Source organism: Natrix helvetica (assembly GCF_964273705.1).
Source record: "Natrix helvetica genome assembly, chromosome: 10".
Classification (NCBI taxonomy): Eukaryota; Metazoa; Chordata; class Lepidosauria; order Squamata; family Natricidae; genus Natrix; species Natrix helvetica.
Window position 1 is genome coordinate 5509136 of NC_138561.1, and position 16531 is coordinate 5525666.

Here is a 16531-nt window from a genome sequence, read left to right on the forward strand (position 1 = left end):
AGCTAAATAGAAGCCAGAAGTGTGCAGCGGCAGCCAAAAAAGCCAATGCAATCCTAAATTGCATTAACAGAGGGATACAATCGAGATCAAGGGAGGTACTAATACCACTCTATAAAGCCTTAGTAAGGCCACACCTAGAGTACTGCATCCAGTTTTGGTCACCACGCTATAAAAAAGATGTTGAGACTCTAGAAAGGGTGCAGAGAAGGGCAACCAGGATGATGAGGGGACTGGAGGCTAAAACATACAGTGAACGGTTGTAGGAACTGGGCATGGCTAGTCTAGGGAAGAGAAGAACCAGGGGAGACAGGATAGCAGTCTTCCAACATTTGAGGGACTGCTACAGAGAGGAGGGGGTCAAGCTATATTCCAAAGCACCTGAAGGCCAGACAAGGAAGAATGGATGGAAGCTGATCAAGGAGAGATTCAACCTGGAAATAAGGAGGAATTTCCTGACAGTGAGAACAATCAACCCATGGAACAGAAGTTGCCTTCGGAGGTTGTGGGAGCTTCATCCCTGGAGGCTTTCAAGAAGAGACTGGACTGCCATTTGTCAGAAATGATGTAGGGTCACCTGCTTGGGAGTGGGGTTGGACTAGATGACTTCCAAGGTCCCTCCCAACTCTGTTAATCTATTAGTCTCTTTTCTCCAGATTCCCAAACTTTAACCTTTTGGAATATACTGTTCAGACCTCATAAAATAGATTTAACTGATTTTTTTCCACATCAAATATTATAGCTTAAAACGTTTATGCGGATGATGTAAAAACTATGATCATTCAGATCTTCTTTATATGCCCAGGAAGTTTTTTTTCCAGGAATCTTTCTGATCCAACGTTTTCTGGAAAAGCCATGTTTTTACCAGAGCTGGCATCCTCGGTGACAGTTCAGCAACTCTGAAGGCTGATAAATTCAAAGTCTGACAAAGCTTTTCCCAGGCAGGGCGGTTATCAGATTGCCCAGCTGGATCACCCCGAGGGCTGAGTCAGTCCATCATTGTGTGTCAGAGGGTAGCCAGCACATTTGTATAGCTCACAAGCACAGCCAGGAGGCCAGGCCAACTGTGGCTCCCAGCCACTGATCTTCTCTTATAGGAGATGACAGCCATCATAGTTTGCATCTATTGATAACCCTTCCTCTTCTGCAATTCATCTAAATGTTAGGATGATAGCAATAGCAAGGAAGGAAGGAAGGAAGGAAGGAAGGAAGGAAGGAAGGAAGGAAGGAAGGAAGGAAGGAAGGAAGGACAATAGCAATAGCACGTAGAGTTATATATCGCTTCCCAGTGCTTTACAGCCTTCTCTGAGCGGTCTACAGAATCAGCTATTTCTCCACAACAATCTGGGTCCTCATTTTACCTACCTCGGAAGGGTGGAAAGCTGAGTAAGTGGAAGGAAGGAAGGAAGGAAGGAAGGAAGGAAGGAAGGAAGGAAGGAAGGAAGGAAGGAAGGAAGGAAGGAAGGACAATAGCAATAGCACGTAGTTATTTATCGCTTCCCAGTGCTTTACAGCCTTCTCTAAGCGGTCTAGAGAGTCAGCTATTTCTCCACAACAATCTGGGTCCTCATTTTACCTACCTCGGAAGGATGGATGGATGGATGGATGGATGGAAGGAAGGAAGGAAGGAAGGAAGGAAGGAAGGAAGGAAGGAAGGAAGGACAATAGCAATAGCACGTAGAGTTATTTATCGCTTCCCAGTGCTTTACAGCCTTCTCTAAGCGGTCTAGAGAGTCAGCTATTTCTCCACAACAATCTGGGTCCTCATTTTACCTACCTCGGAAGGAAAGAAGGCTGAGTAAGTGGAAGGAAGGAAGGAAGGAAGGAAGGAAGGACAATAGCAATAGCACGTAGAGTTATATACCGCTTCCCAGTGCTTTACAGCCTTCTCTAAGCGGTCTACAGAGTCAGCTATTTCTCCACAACAATCTGGGTCCTCATTTTACCTACCTCGGAAGGATGGAAGGCTGAGTAAGTGGAAGGAAGGAAGAAAGGAAGGAAGGAAGGAAGGAAGGAAGGAAGGAAGGAAGGAAGGAAGGACGGACAACAGCAATAGCACGTACAGTTATATATCACTTCCCAGTGCTTTACAGCCCTCTCTACACAGTATATTTAAAAAATTATTCTTGGATGAGAAGCAAAACGTTTTCAAAGGGGGAAAAAACCCCCCAAGGAAGTCCAGTTGCCTTTTGGAAAGACAACTTTGGACCAACCATGGCCTGGATGATTGAGAATCTCCACAGACACTTGGGACAGATGGACTGTCCTCCACTTGAGTGGACACCAGGGGAGATCTTTGCCCAAGTGGAAGAACCTGATCTCAGCTGAGAAGACATCTTCACCCCACCAGAGCAAAAGGGTAGGGAGGGATGCTGCCCCAAAGAGATGGATCTTGAATGAACCGACTTACGGCATCCTGGACTTTCCCAGACAGGTGAAGGATCAGCTCTTGAGACAACTTGTCTAATTTGTACGCACAGGTAATTCTAGACTTAGGACAGGGGTCGGCAACCTTAAACACCCAAAGAGCCATTTGGAATCATTTCCCACTGAAAAGAAAACACCAGGAACAACAAAACCCTTCCAGTGCCTGACTACCGTATGCTTTGGAGTATAAGACGCACCTTTTTCTCTCAAAAAAGAGGCTGAAAATCTAGCATTTTTTGCCTCCCGAAACCCTGCCCCCTTCACCAAAATGGCCATGCATAGCTTGTAGGAGGCTTTCAGAGAGCTCCTGGGGACTGGGGAGGGCAGAAATGATTCCCCCCGCAGCCCCCAGGAGCACTCTATAAGTTTCCTAATGCCCTTTTTTTTGCTTGTTTTTGCCCATTCTGCCAATGGCGATTGCGTGTTAGAAACTGATTGGGAAAGTTGGGGATCAAGTGACCCCTGCCGAGTACCCCAATTTTGATCTCCTGGTTGCAGGATAGGTTGTAAGTGCGAGGATCAGTCGCAAATCCCTTTTTTTCAGTGCCCTTCTAACGTCAAGCAATTGCTAAATGAATGGCTGTAAGGTCAAAGCCTACAGGTACTATTAGATATAGGTACTATTTTGTGTTCCTAGAAATCTCAAAACTTAAATCGTGCTGGTTGGGGAATTCTGGGCATTAAAACCTACGCATAAGGAAGACAGCAAGTTAAGGAAGCTTGGCTAAAAATGTCATCTACGGGATTCCATGGTTGAGTAAGCAGACACCTGGTCTCTGAAACTGAGCAGCCCAGGTAGGTAGATTTGGTAAGCCAGATTTTTCTCCACTGACCAGCAGTTTTCCATTCCATTTTCTTCATCTCCATTTTAACGACTCCATCATCCCTTATGGGGTGGAGTCTGGGCAACTGAATTGGACCTAGCAGAGTGTTTTAATGGCCAGATGCCCTTCCCTGTCGCCAATGCGGAGTTTTGTTCAGCAGATATATTCTCAAGTATGCCCAAAGAGAGAGAAATACTTGCCTCTACCTCTTCTAGTCCAACTCCCTGCTAAGGGAGTAAACCCTATGTCGTTTCAGACAAATGGCTATCCAACATCTTCTTAAAGACTTCCAGTGTTGGGGCATTCACAACTTATGGAGGCAACTTCTGTTCCACTGATTAATTGTTCTAACTGTCAGGAAATTTCTCCTCAGTTCTAAGTTGCTTCTCTCCTTGATTAGTTTCCACCCATTGCTTCTTGTCCTGCCCTCTGGAGCTTTGGAGAATAGTTTGACTCCCTCTTCTTTGTGGCAACCCCTGAGATATTGGAAGACTCCTATCATGTCTCCCCTGGTCCTTCTTTTCATTAAACCAGACATACTAGAAATGATAACCTAGAAATGATATACAAGGTGTGATATCATTTATTAACATGGTTCGAAAGTTCTAGTTTAGCAGCAAAATCCATTATTCATCATAAAAGACGCTTCGGGAAGCCTGCCATCTGGACTGGCAGCTGAAAAGTACATGACAATTTTTTTTTTTTAAAAAAAAGCACCTTAAACCCACAAATCATCCAGAGATGTTTTCCATAGGTTTATGGCCTACCCTTCCCATCTAGCATTTTGTAAAGCTGCTAAAATCCACTGTATTTGTAACCAGGATTGAATGCCTTTGATTACACCCGATTAGCCCTTCAATTATGCCCCAACACTGGAAGTCTTTAAGAAGATGTTGGATAGCCATTTGTCTGAAACGGTACAGGGTTTCCTGCCTAGGCAGGGGGTTGGACTAGAAGACCTCCAAGGTCCCTTCCAACTCTGCTATTGTATTGTATATTGTATTGTAATTAATTGCATCTATTTTTATTTGATTTTTTTTTTACTCTCCTGGACATCATCCAGAGCAGTGATGGGGAACCTTTTTGGCAACGAATGTCCAAACTGGAAGGTGTGCACATACATGAGCCCTGGAAACTCTAAGTCCAGCTGGCTGGTGCACATGCCACACTGACCTCCTGATTTTCTGGTTTCTGGCACATGTATGCCAGTTGGAGTTTCCGGGGCTCTGGCATAGGTGCCATCACTAGTCTAGTATCTTCTTAGTTATCTCTTCATCTTGCAGTGTTTCTTCATCTTTCCAATATTGTGCAAATATAATCCAGAAGAGCAGCTGGTGATGGCGCATGTGCCCACAGAGAGAGCCCTGCGTGCCACCTCTGGCACGTGTGCCGTAGATTTGCCATCACGGATCTAGAGTCTACAAACTGAGGCAAGTTATACAAACTGTGAAACAAATACAGAATAATTGACTTGTGGCTACTGGGTAAACGATTCTCTTTTACACTGTTCTTAAAAAGATAAAGGTTCCCTCGGATATCTATGCTAGTTGTTCCCGACTCCAGGGGGCGGTGCTCATCTCCGTTTCAAAGCCGAAGAGCCAGCGCTGTCCAAAGACGTCTCCACGGTCATGTGACTGGCATGATAAACACTAAAGGTGCACGGAACGCTGTTCCCTTCCCACCAAAGGTGGTTCCTATTTTTCTACTTGCATTTTTACGTGCTTTCAAACTGCTAGGTTGGCAGAAGCTGGGACAAGTAACCGGAGCTCACTCCGTTACGCGGCGCTAGGGACTCGAACTGCCGAACTGCTGACCTTTCTGATCGACAAGCTCAGCATCTTAGCCACCGCGTCCCAACACTGTTCTTACCAGTGGGTTTATAAGCACATGGCTGACTAATACATTGAGATGTCCCTCTGAAAAGGAAGGACTCAAAATTAGGAAGGAAATTGTGATGAAATACAAGGAGAAAATCTTAAGGTATCAACTGTTCAGCAGTGAAAGTATTTAGACTTTACATGAGCTCTTTTAAAACAGACGTTAAGAAGAGTTGGCTACAAAGAATGAATTTATTTTGCAATGACAAAAACAACGGACTGGATAATTTTAGGGGATGAGTTCTAACTCCATGGTTGAATCACCTGAACCGAAAAGGCAACCTAACCACAGGTACCAATTGTCCCATTAAAGTCTCTCCTAATCTTCTCTCTCTTAGCCATCATCTAGCCATCTGTCATCATGTCTATATTTACTGTATCATCTATCAATCATCTATCATCTAGCCATCAATCATTAATTATTTATCTCTATAGCTATCATCTATCAATATATCTTTATCATCAACCTTTCCATCTATCTATACCTATCACCTATATTATTATCTATCATCTCTATATAATCTGTCTCTCTCCCTATCTATACTTATGTACAGTATATCTTATCTCTGTATCTATCTCTAACTCTGTAATCTGCAACTCTCTCTGTCTCTATCTATCTATCATCTATCTATCTATCATCTATCTATCTATCTATCTATCTATCTATCATCTATCTATCTATCTATCTATCTATCTATCTATCATCTATCTATCTATCATCTATCTGTATCTATATATCTATCTGTATCTATATATCTATCTTTATCTATCATCTATCAATATATATATCTCTCTGTATCTCTATCTCTATCTCTCTATCCCTGTATCTATTTCTGTATCTCTCTCTCCCTCTCTCTCTTTTACTGAAACATGGCTCGCAGTTCAATCTTTTAGCGTATCTGTTTGCAATAAAGTTTTCATGGACCACAATAATTTCCTGACGTAGAGGTCAATGGGAGGAGGGAATAAGAGGAACATACATTTCATCCATTTGCCTTCCACTAAATGAGGCTTTTTTGTGATCCTGTGAGTCCATCACAAGAGCTACTTTGAGAACCCAAGACCTTCTTTCAAAATTAATATGCTTTTATCACCGGTGTCATTATTGCCATGGCTGATCTCACCATCACTGTTCTAGTCATCTGTGATCCACTCAGAATCAAAGATCTCTGGGGTGGGAATACAACATAATTTAGACTTCAGCACCAGCCCAAAAGGTTTGTCGACCTCTGGTGTAAACTAAGGGCCAGGCCTTCCTTGGGATTCAACAGGACAGGGGACTGGAATTGCTCTGGGTAAAACAAGATAGCTATGATCATTCAGACATATACTGGAGAAACACACAAACCGAGATGTATAGGCAGTCCTAAAAACACTTAATGTTGAATTCCTGCCAAATACTTTGACAGGGATGGACTATCCAATGTCAGAACAAGAGTTGGAAGGGCCCTCGGAGGTCTTCTAGTCCAACCTCCTGTTCAAGCAGAAGACCCTATACAATTTCTGGCAAATCGTTGTCCAGTCTCTTCTTCAAAGCCTTCAATAACGGAGCACCCTTAACTTCTGGAAGCAAGCCGTTCCACTGATTAATTGTTCTCACTGTTAGGAAGTTTCTCCTTAGTTCTAGGTTATTTCTCTCCTTGATTAGTTTCCATTCATTGCTTTCTGTCCTGCCTTCTGGTGCTTTGGAAAGTAATTCCCCCCCCCTTCTGCTTTGTGGCAGCCCCTCAAATATTGGAAGACTGCTATCACGTCTCCCCTAGTCCTTCTTTTCACTAGACTAGCTGTACCCAATTCCTGCAACCGTTCTTCCTACGTTTTAGCCTCCTAACCATCTTTGTTGCTCTTCTCTGCACTCTTTTTCTAGATTCTCAACCTCTTTTTTAATACTGGGTTGACCAAAACCGCATGCAGTGTTCCAAGCCCTTTGTAGTGCATGTGGTCACCCCTTTAAATCCCCAAAGGTGAGTTTCAACTCACCGTATTCCAGCAGATAAGGTGGTTGGTCTCGGGATCTTCAACCAGAGTCCACAACTTAGTAAGAAAAGCCGGCACGTTGCTGGTGTAACCGTCCATCGCAAGGGCTGTGGTTGAGTCCTGCATGGCGTTGCAACTCACAAAAACGACTCTCACACCATCGTGGTTTTTTTTTTTTTTTTTGCAACAATGCCCCCCCCTTCCTCTCTTTTGCATAGATCAGTGAGGGAAAAAGAGCCACGGTGTCCTGGGCAGAGCTGAGAAAACACCCCTTTCCCCCATAGGGGTCCTATCAGCAGAGGCATTGGCTCCACTCCAAACACATCACAATATGCAGACACGGCTAATGGGGTTGGGCACGACAATGCTCTGAGCGAAAGCTCCCTGCTTTCAACTGCACAATGCCATGAAAAAAGATGCAACATCATGCAAAGAGAATACACGGGCTTGCACAAATACGGAGGTCAGCAAATCACCGGGGAGGGGGGGCGGGAGGAGAGGAGAGGAAACGGCAACTACCTACACAAGCTCACTCCTCTTGTGTTTACACCACCGGCAGGAGAGAAGTGAAAATCAGTCTGTGTGCTTAGCCCCTTCAGGGCGGCTGCTTAAGTTTTTCGTGCACTTTCTGGATGCTTTTGATAAAAAAAAAAACCCGAAGGCATGGGTGACGTAGGGTAGCTACGCCCAGGAGCAATCGCATCAGTAGGAGAGAAAAAACAGACTACCTGCAGAGTAAACAAAGGACAGCCCTAGAAGATTTGTAGCTAAGGGTGGATATGAAGGGTGCTTGGTGCTCTCTGAGCTTGGTTGTTTTCTTGTAGACATTTCACTACCCCACTAGGTAACATCATCAGTGCTAGAAAGAGTGGAGTTTGGGAGGAGGAGGAGGAGGGCGGCTCCTTGGGTCTCTCTGAGTTTGGTTGTTTTCTTGCAGACATTTCACTACCCAACTAGGTAACATCATCAGTGCTAGAAAGAGTAGAGGTTGCAAGGAAGAGGACCGGAGACCTAAGTTGTGCTCACATGACCACAGAATGCTTCAACTGGGTGTAAAGGTGAGCCCCTTGCCAAGTGCCTGAAAAACTGCAGAGGGAGGTACAGGAATCAGGTCCTAAATACTTTTTTGGGGGAGTGGGGTTTTCATCCTACCATGAATGGTCGCAAAGCAACTGGCCATTAAGCAAGGACTACCTGAGCATCTCCAGAAAGAACTTGGGTTTCAAATGCAATTAAAAACAGAATGCCAAAAACAAATTCCCATTTTGAAAGTTTTTAACGTCATGGAGAAACCACAAGTCAGCGCCAAAATCTAGAGATGCTCTGAAGCTACTTCAAACCTTGAGACAGCAGGCTCTGCATCTCTGACTTTAATTTAATATAACTTGGGACCTGCATGACAAAAAAAAGTGTTTTGTTTTTTTTTGGTCCAGGCAAAGATTTAAGGGAACAGCAAGACCATTATAAACCGATTGGTATATGCAAATCTTTATTGTGAATCACAAGTGACCATAGTGCTTGCCAAAGAACAAGAGTTATTAAAATCTGCAGCTGAGTTAGAATCCAGAATGCAGAATAAACGAAATTCTTCATTGTCCCCAAGAATTCTGTGCTTTTCCTTCCGTGATGGACTGTGTACATAGAGAAATTATAATTTTTTTTTTAAAAAAAGCAAAGATCCTTCATGAACGTTACTGGATCGGGCGATTTATAAAACGGATCTGTGCCGCAACATCAAAATAAAAGAAAGCAGTTTATTTTAAAAAGCCATTTAAATTTAAAAAGGCAAAACAATTTTATTTAAATTGCTGGCTCTGTGGGAATAAAGTGCATCGTACCCCTTTTATTGCTTCAGAACTGGGGAGATGCACCTGGCCCCTGGCCCAGGTTAAGGACACAGGACTGGTAACATGGAAGGGAGGAGTATGGTAGACAGCGTGTAATTTTTCAAATCAGGGCAGTGCTCGAGAAACGCATCTACCACGCCTTGGCTAACCACGCAGTGGCAATGAACTTCCCTCAGACGGCAACACTTCTTGGCCAACTCAATCAGGGAGGAGTTGAGAGCATCGGAAGGGGCCGTGTAAAGAATGAGTTTCTCCACCATCTGGCTGTAGTAGTTGGTGATCAACCCCAGCTGATCGGTCATGTAATGGAGGTAATTGAACTGCAGAGACTTCATGGGAATGCTGGCCTTGAGGACGCCGGAAGTCTTGGCAGCGTCCACCATGGCAGCGAATTCAAACGTCACCCGGAACTGGGGGTATCTCTTGCTCACCATGGCCCAACATTCTTCAGAAATGTGCTTCTCCAGACCTTCGTACAAAACGTCCAGACATTGGAACGGCAATCGGTTGGCTTTCGCCAGTTCTTGGAAGAGTCCGTCCGACAGGCAAGTGTAATAAAGTCCTAACACGGTAAGTTTCGGGCAGATCCGCGCCACCTCCACCATGGTCTCGGGTTTTAGGATGATCACCCCAGGAGTGCGGTTGTTGATCAGCAAGGTGCGAAGGTTTGGGCTCCTGGAAGCCAGGAAAAGCACCGTGTTGTTGTCCAGGATGAACGGCATCTGACGGAGATCGATGTGTTGCAGATCGATCCTATTGTTGCGTCGGCACAGGAGGCAGACGCCCTGCAGGAGATCTTGGCCAGAGTAGAAGGAAGGGCTCAACCCCTGGCAGACAATGTACAGCGCCCGCAGCTTGGCCCTCTTGAAGGCCAAAACGTCTAAGATCTGAGCGACAAGTCTTCGGTTTAACTTCAGGTACTGGTTCAGGACAATCTTCAGGCGTCTGATATGGGCCAGGTATGGGTTCAACATCCTAAATACACAGGCTGCTTCCTCCTGCACTTCAAAGTCAAAACTGAGAGGGTGGTAGGGGGGGGAAGGGACAAAGAAACCTTGATGAGGCCACCTACCCAGTTTCCCTGAAAATAAGACCTCCCCCCCCCAAGATAATAAGCCCAATCAGGCTTTTGAGCGCATGCGCTAAAATAAGCCCTCCCCGAAAATCCTGCAACATTGGGGTTGCAAGTCGAGACTTATGTGTACTGCAAATCTTCACTCTCTCTTGTACTACGGTACTTATAGCAATGACTTTAGCCCAATGGTGAAATTCAAATTTGTTTACTACTAGGTCTGTGGGCGTGGCTTGGTGGGTGTGGCTGGGAAAGGATACTGCAAAATCCCCATTCCCTCCCCACTCCAGGGGAAAGGATGCTGCAAAATCTCCATTCCCTCCCCACTCCAGGGGAAGGATACTGCAAAATCTCCATTCCCTCCCCACTCCAGGGGAAGGATACTGCAAAATCTCCATTCCCTCCCCACTCCAGGGGAAGGATACTGCAAAATCTCCATTCCCTCCCCACTCCAGGGGAAGGATACTGCAAAATCCACATTCCCTTCCCACTCCAGGGGAAGGATACTGCAAAATCCCCATTCCCTCCCCACTCCAGGGGAAGGATACTGCAAAATCCCCATTCCCTCCCCACTCCAGGGGAAGGATACTGCAAAATCCCCATTCCCCCCCCCCCGAACTCCAGGGGAAGGATACTGCAAAATCCCCATTCCCTCCCCACTCCAGGGGAAGGATACTGCAAAATCCTTGCTCCCTCCCCACTCCAGGGGAAGGATACTGCAAAATCTAGATTCCCTCCCCACTCCAGGGAAAGGATACTGCAAAATCCCCATTCCCCCCCCACTCCAGGGGAAGGATACTGAAAAATCCCCATTCCCTCCCCATTCCAGGGGAAGGATACTGCAAAATCTCTATTCCCTCCCCACTCCAGGGAAAGGATACTGCAAAATCCTTGCTCCCTCCCCACTCCAGGGGAAGGATACTGCAAAATCTCGATTCCCTCCCCACTCCAGGGGAAGGATACTGCAAAATCCTTGCTCCCTCCCCACTCCAGGGGAAGGATACTGCAAAATCTCCATTCTCTCCCTACTCCAGGGGAAGGATACTGCAAAATCCTCGTTCCCTCCCCTTTCCAGGGGAAGGATACTGCAAAATCTCTATTCCCTCCCCATTCCAGGGGAAGGATACTGCAAAATCCCCATTCCCTCCCCACATCTGGGGCCAGCCAGAGGTGGTATTTATCAGTTCTCCAAAGTACTTAAAATTTCCGCTACCGGTTCTCCAGAACCTGTCAGAACCTCCTGGATTTCATCCTTGCTTTAGTCCCAAAATATTAAGGACCATCCTGATGGACTGGAACACAAATTGTTATTGGTTTGGTATCTGGGCCTACTACAGATGACAGCTATTCTATAAACTGGCCGTTATAGAAGAGGAGGTCAAATTATTTTCCAAAGCACCAGAAGACAGGATAAGGAACAATGGTTGGAAACTAATTAAGGAGAGAAGCAACCTGGAATTAAGGAGAAACCTCTATTCCTGGTTTCACAGAAGGAGTAAACCATGGTTTACCCAGCGTGCTAAGCCTAATAAGACCAGACCTGCAACCAATTTTGGTCACCATACTAAAAAAAGATGCTGAGACTTTGGAAAAAGTTCAGAGAAGAGCAACTAAGGTGAGCGAAGACCTGGGAACTAAAAACATATGAAGAACAGCTGCAGGATTTGGGTTCGGTTAGTTTAAAGAAAAGAAGAATTAGGGGTGACATGATAGCATTTCAGGGGCTGCCACAAAGAAGAGGAAGTCAAATTATTCTCCAAAGCATCAGAGGGCAGGACAAGAACCAATGGATGGAGACTAATCAAAGAGAGAAGCAACCTGGAATTAAGGAGAAACTTCCTAACAGTGAGGAGAATTAACCAGTGGAACAGCTGGCCACCAGACGTTGTGGGTGCTCCATCAGTTGAGATTGTTAACAAGAGACTGGACAGCCACTTGTCTGAAATAGTATAGGTTGCCCTGCTTAAGCAGAGGGCTGGACTAGAAGACCTCCAAGGTCCCTTCCAGCTCTATTCTATCCTAATTTCTACAACTGCAACCCTCTCGTGAATGCACTCACTCTGACGACAAATATGCCTCTAATTTAACCATAATACAGTCCGTAAAGCAGCGGTAGACCAATAAAACCGGAAACAGCCTTTTCTAACACTAGATTCATCCTCAGGACCATGTTTTCCTACTGTACTGGGGGGGGTCACTATGCAGTTAAGTCATCATGTACTTTACTTGCTGGAAGTTAGCCTGTTGTGTGAACCCCCGTTTCCTTGATTTGTAAGTCTTAATTTATGGCTCAAGACCTTTTACAAGGTCTTTTGTGGTGTGTTTGAGAAACTCAAGATAGACAAAACAAACAGCAGCGAAACAAGGTCTGAATTACTCTATTCCAGTGGTAAAATCTATTTTTTTTTACTACCGGTTCTGTGGGCGTGGTTTGGTGGGTGTGGCTTGGTGGGGGTCATGTGACTGGGTGGGCGTGGCTACGTAGTCATGTAACTGGGGGATCAAAAGACAGAAACTCACTTTAACAATGGCCTGCTGGAGCAGGGTTGGACTAGATGACCTCCAGGTCCCTTCCAGCCCTGGATTATCCTCTGAAGCTGCGTCTAGTGCCAGGTTTGTAGTCCTTCCTTCCTCTCCTTTTTCCCTCCCTCCCTCCCTTTTTCTTTCTTTCTTTCTTTCTTTCTTTCTTTCTTTCTTTCTTTCTTTCTTTCTTTCTCCCTTTCTTTCTTTCTTAGCACCCCCCACCCCGTTTTTGGCCTGGTTAGCGGGTTTCCAACTTATCAATGGCAGTGATTCACTTAACAACAGTGACAAGAAAGGTCGTAAAATGAGGCAAAACTCAATAAAAGTCTCACTTCACAACATAAATTTTGGGGACAATTGTGGTCCTAAGTCGAGGAATTGTATTTGTCCTAATGGATTTGGCCATGATTTGTTGAAGAAGCCAAAAGTTTGTTTCACAAAAGGGATTTCAGAAAGGGGCTCTGGATCAATGGGGCAGAGTTTCCTCCCCTCAGTAGGACTGCGAGGTTCCAGGTCAAACTGTAGATCACATTGTCACCTGCTGTAAGCTGATGGCAGATGCTGTCCCAGTATCTGATTTGTTTAATAAAAATAATAAAATAATATTGCACTTCAAAGGAGTAGAGCAGAGCAGAGCAAAGAGAAGAGAAAATAGAATAGAATAGAAAAAAGAAAAGAGAATAGAATAGAATAGGAGAATGGAATGGAATAAAACAGAACAAAACAGTATAGAATAGAAAATAGAATAGAACAGAATAGAACGTAGAATAGAATAGAAAAGAGAATAGAACAGAAAATAGAATAGAACAGAATAGAATGTAGAATAGAATAAAAAATAGAATAGAATAGAAAAAAGAAAAGAAAATAGAATAGAATAGAACAGAAAATAGAATAGAATAGAACATAGAATAGAGTATAGAATAGAGTATAGAATAGAAAAAATAGAATGGAATAGAATAGAATAGGAGAATGGAATGGGAATGGAATGGGAATAGAACAGAACAGAATAAAATAGAATAGAAAATAGAAAATAGAAAATAGAACAGAACAGATCAGGAATCAATCTTCTAGTCCAGCCGCCTGCTCAAGCAGGAGATGGTATTTGACGTTTACATTTTGTGTTTTTCTAATCGAGGTGAAATGTTAATCTATATTGCTAGTCTGTGTATGATATGCCATACGCTAAATAAACGAACAGCAATTTTGCACATTGTGCTGGGCTGCAGATCATCAACTGTAAAGACTGGTCCATGCCACAAGACCAAACCAAACGAGGCTTAATTCGATGCCTGAGCTCCAGCCAATGACCTTTGCCAACCCCTGGACACAAGCGGCCTCCTCTTCTTCTTACCTAAATTCGGTAAAACTCCAGACGGCCGAGGAAGCCACAGCCGCAGCCCATCTCTTGCACACGTATAAAACCGTATATCTGTCTCTAATCGAGAGTAAGGAAAAGACACCGGCCATAATTTCTTCGGGCATTTGGTTCCAAAGATTGATCACGTTAGACATCCTCTGAGCTTCGACTCCCTGCAGAATTAAGCCCACCCACCCCCCAAAAAGAAAGGAAAAATCCATCAGCAAAAAGAAAGAGGATGGGGTCAAGATTCTTAAGCATTTCACTCTAGGGCAGGGGTATCAAATGCAATTTCATTGAGGGACGGATCAGGGTTGTCTTTGAACTTGGGGGGGGCAGGTGGGCACGGCCAGAGTGAGGGTGGGCAGCTCGACATCACTTGTGTTAGGGGCAGCCCAAGCTGAGGGCATATGCTGGTCCAGCACTGAAAAAAGCAACTTAGGGACGTTTTTCACACTTACAACCGTTGCAGCATCCCTACGGTGTCACATAATTTACATTTGGATATGCTTGACAACTGACTCACATTTATGACCGTTGCAGTGTCCCGGGGGGGGAGGGGCGGTCGCATGATAACCTTTTGCGACCTTCTGACAAGCAAAGTCAATGGGGAAACCAGACTCACTTAACAACTGTGGTAAGAAAGGTCATGCAATGGCTAAGTTAGCAAATTTCTCAGTTAGCCAAGTAAATTTTGATGCTCAATTGTGGTCGTAAGTCGAGGACTGCCTGTATTGAAGCCCAGCTTTCTGGGTTGAATCCACTCCGTGGGGTTTGGTGGTAGTTCAGAGCATGGCAAGGACCTTCCAAAATGAGGAGGACAAACCACAGCCCATTTAACCACAGGTAAGCCTGTTGTGAACACAAGGCGTTAGGTGAGGTAGGCACCTGTGAAGCCAGACAATGGTGGTTTATTCAATAAGCCAGGTTCAAAGGAACACACAGCTGTCCGCAAAGCCCACTCACAACACACCTTATTGGTCTTGGCTTCACCACCTTCTTACATTATTATTCTGGCTACCTCAGCCCCGGTTTAACAAAATAATTTAGTGCCATGCCGAGGTTTGTATGACACACTTCCCTTCAAAGTAGCCAAATCACTACAGTCAGTCCTCGCCTTATGCCCAAAACGTCTGCAAGAAAACTGCCAAGCTCAGAGAGCACCAAGGACCCTCCAGTCCTCCTCCTCTTCACTACACAAACCCTACTCCCTTCTCACCCTGATGATGTTACCTAGCTGGGTAATGAAACGTCTGCACAAAACTACCCAGCTCAGAGAGCACCAAGGACCCCACAGTCCTCCCCTTTCCCTACTCCTTCACTACACAAACCCCACTCCCTTCTAGCCCTGATGGTATTACCTAGTTGGGTAAGAAAACGCCTGCAAGAACACAACCAAGCCCAGAGCTACTGTACATAAACAAGGGAATAAGCCACATTCATTAGCCCTGATGATGTTACCTAGTTGGTTAAGGAAACATCTGCACAAAACTACCCAGCTCAGAGAGCACCAAGGACCCCACAGTAGTCCTCCTCCTCCTCCTCCTCCTCCTCTTCCCCTTCTCCCCTTCTTCTTCCCTACACAAACCCCTCCTAGCCCTGATGATGTTGCCTAGCTAGGTAAGGAAACGTCTGCAAGAAAACTACCCAGCTCAGAAAGCACCAAAGACCCCTCACAGTTGTATGCATTGGGTAGACCCAAGAAACTAAGTTAACCCCAGTAAAGTTAGTTACCGTTTGCCCACATTGACAGAAAGGGGGGAAAGGGGGGCTGAGCCAGGGGTTACCCAAAGTCTCAGCGGCTCAGCACCCCACTCGGGGGGAGGAAACCCCCCCTGCAGGCTCACCAACACCCACCTGCCCTCCGAGCACCAGCCTCGCGCCACGCGCATCGCGCCTTCCTTTTCTGCCTCACCTCCACGTGGCTCTCGGGCGGCACCTGCGCGCAATTAGATCTTAGACGGCGGGGCAGGTAGGTGAAGCGCGCATGCTCGGAGCCGGGGAAGCGCCCCCCCCGCTCTCTCTCTCTCTCTCTCTCTCTCACACCTGGCGCTTTTAACTCTTCCCTTCCCTGAGATGGTGGGCGCTTTGCGCTGTTGGAGAGCCGCAGTTCTATCCAGCCAGGAGGATCCCACGCTTCCCCCTTCCATCTGGCCATTCAATCTATTGCCAGCTTCACAGAAGGAGTAAACCATGGTTTACCCAGCATGCTTTATATAGCCACATCTGGCCTTACAGGGTTGCCACACCTGGCAGCTAAGTTTACTCCCAAAAAGATGTTGAGGCTTTGGAAAAAGTTGAGAGAAGAGCAACTAAGGTGATCAAAGGACTGGAGACCAAAACATAGGAAGAACGGCTGCAGGATTTGGGTTTGGACGGTCTAGAGCAGGGGTGTCCAAACTTGAGAACTTTAAGACTTGTGGACTTCAACTCCCAGAATTCCCCAGCCAGCATGGCTGGCTGGGGAATTCTGGGAGTTGAAGTCCACAAGTCTTAAAGTTCCCAAGTTTGGACACCCCTGGTCTAGAGAAAAGAAGGGTTAGGGTGGGACATGATAGGAGTCTTCCAATATTTGAGGGGCTGCCACAGAGAGGAAGGGGTCAAGCTATTTTCCAAAGCACCAGAAGGCC

At 45.5% G+C, this 16531-nt stretch overlaps 1 protein-coding gene across 5 annotated transcripts in view; it reads right to left on the reverse strand.

The window, feature by feature from the left end:
• LOC309397381 (heat shock factor protein 4-like) overlaps positions 1–15884 on the reverse strand; it is a 42711-nt gene extending 26827 nt beyond the window's left edge. For 2 of the 5 annotated variants that reach the window (XM_081963366.1, XM_081963365.1), the window contains exon 1: positions 7106–7246. In XM_081963366.1, the coding sequence (XP_081819492.1) occupies positions 7106–7228 (123 nt within the window). In that variant the 5' untranslated portion in view covers positions 7229–7246. Of the gene's footprint in view, positions 1–7105; positions 7247–8574; positions 9967–13895; positions 14071–15748 lie in introns of those variants that run through there. The other 3 variants (XM_081963367.1, XM_081963369.1, XM_081963368.1) reach the window with 3 other exon arrangements.
• Positions 15885–16531: the final 647 nt, after the last annotated feature.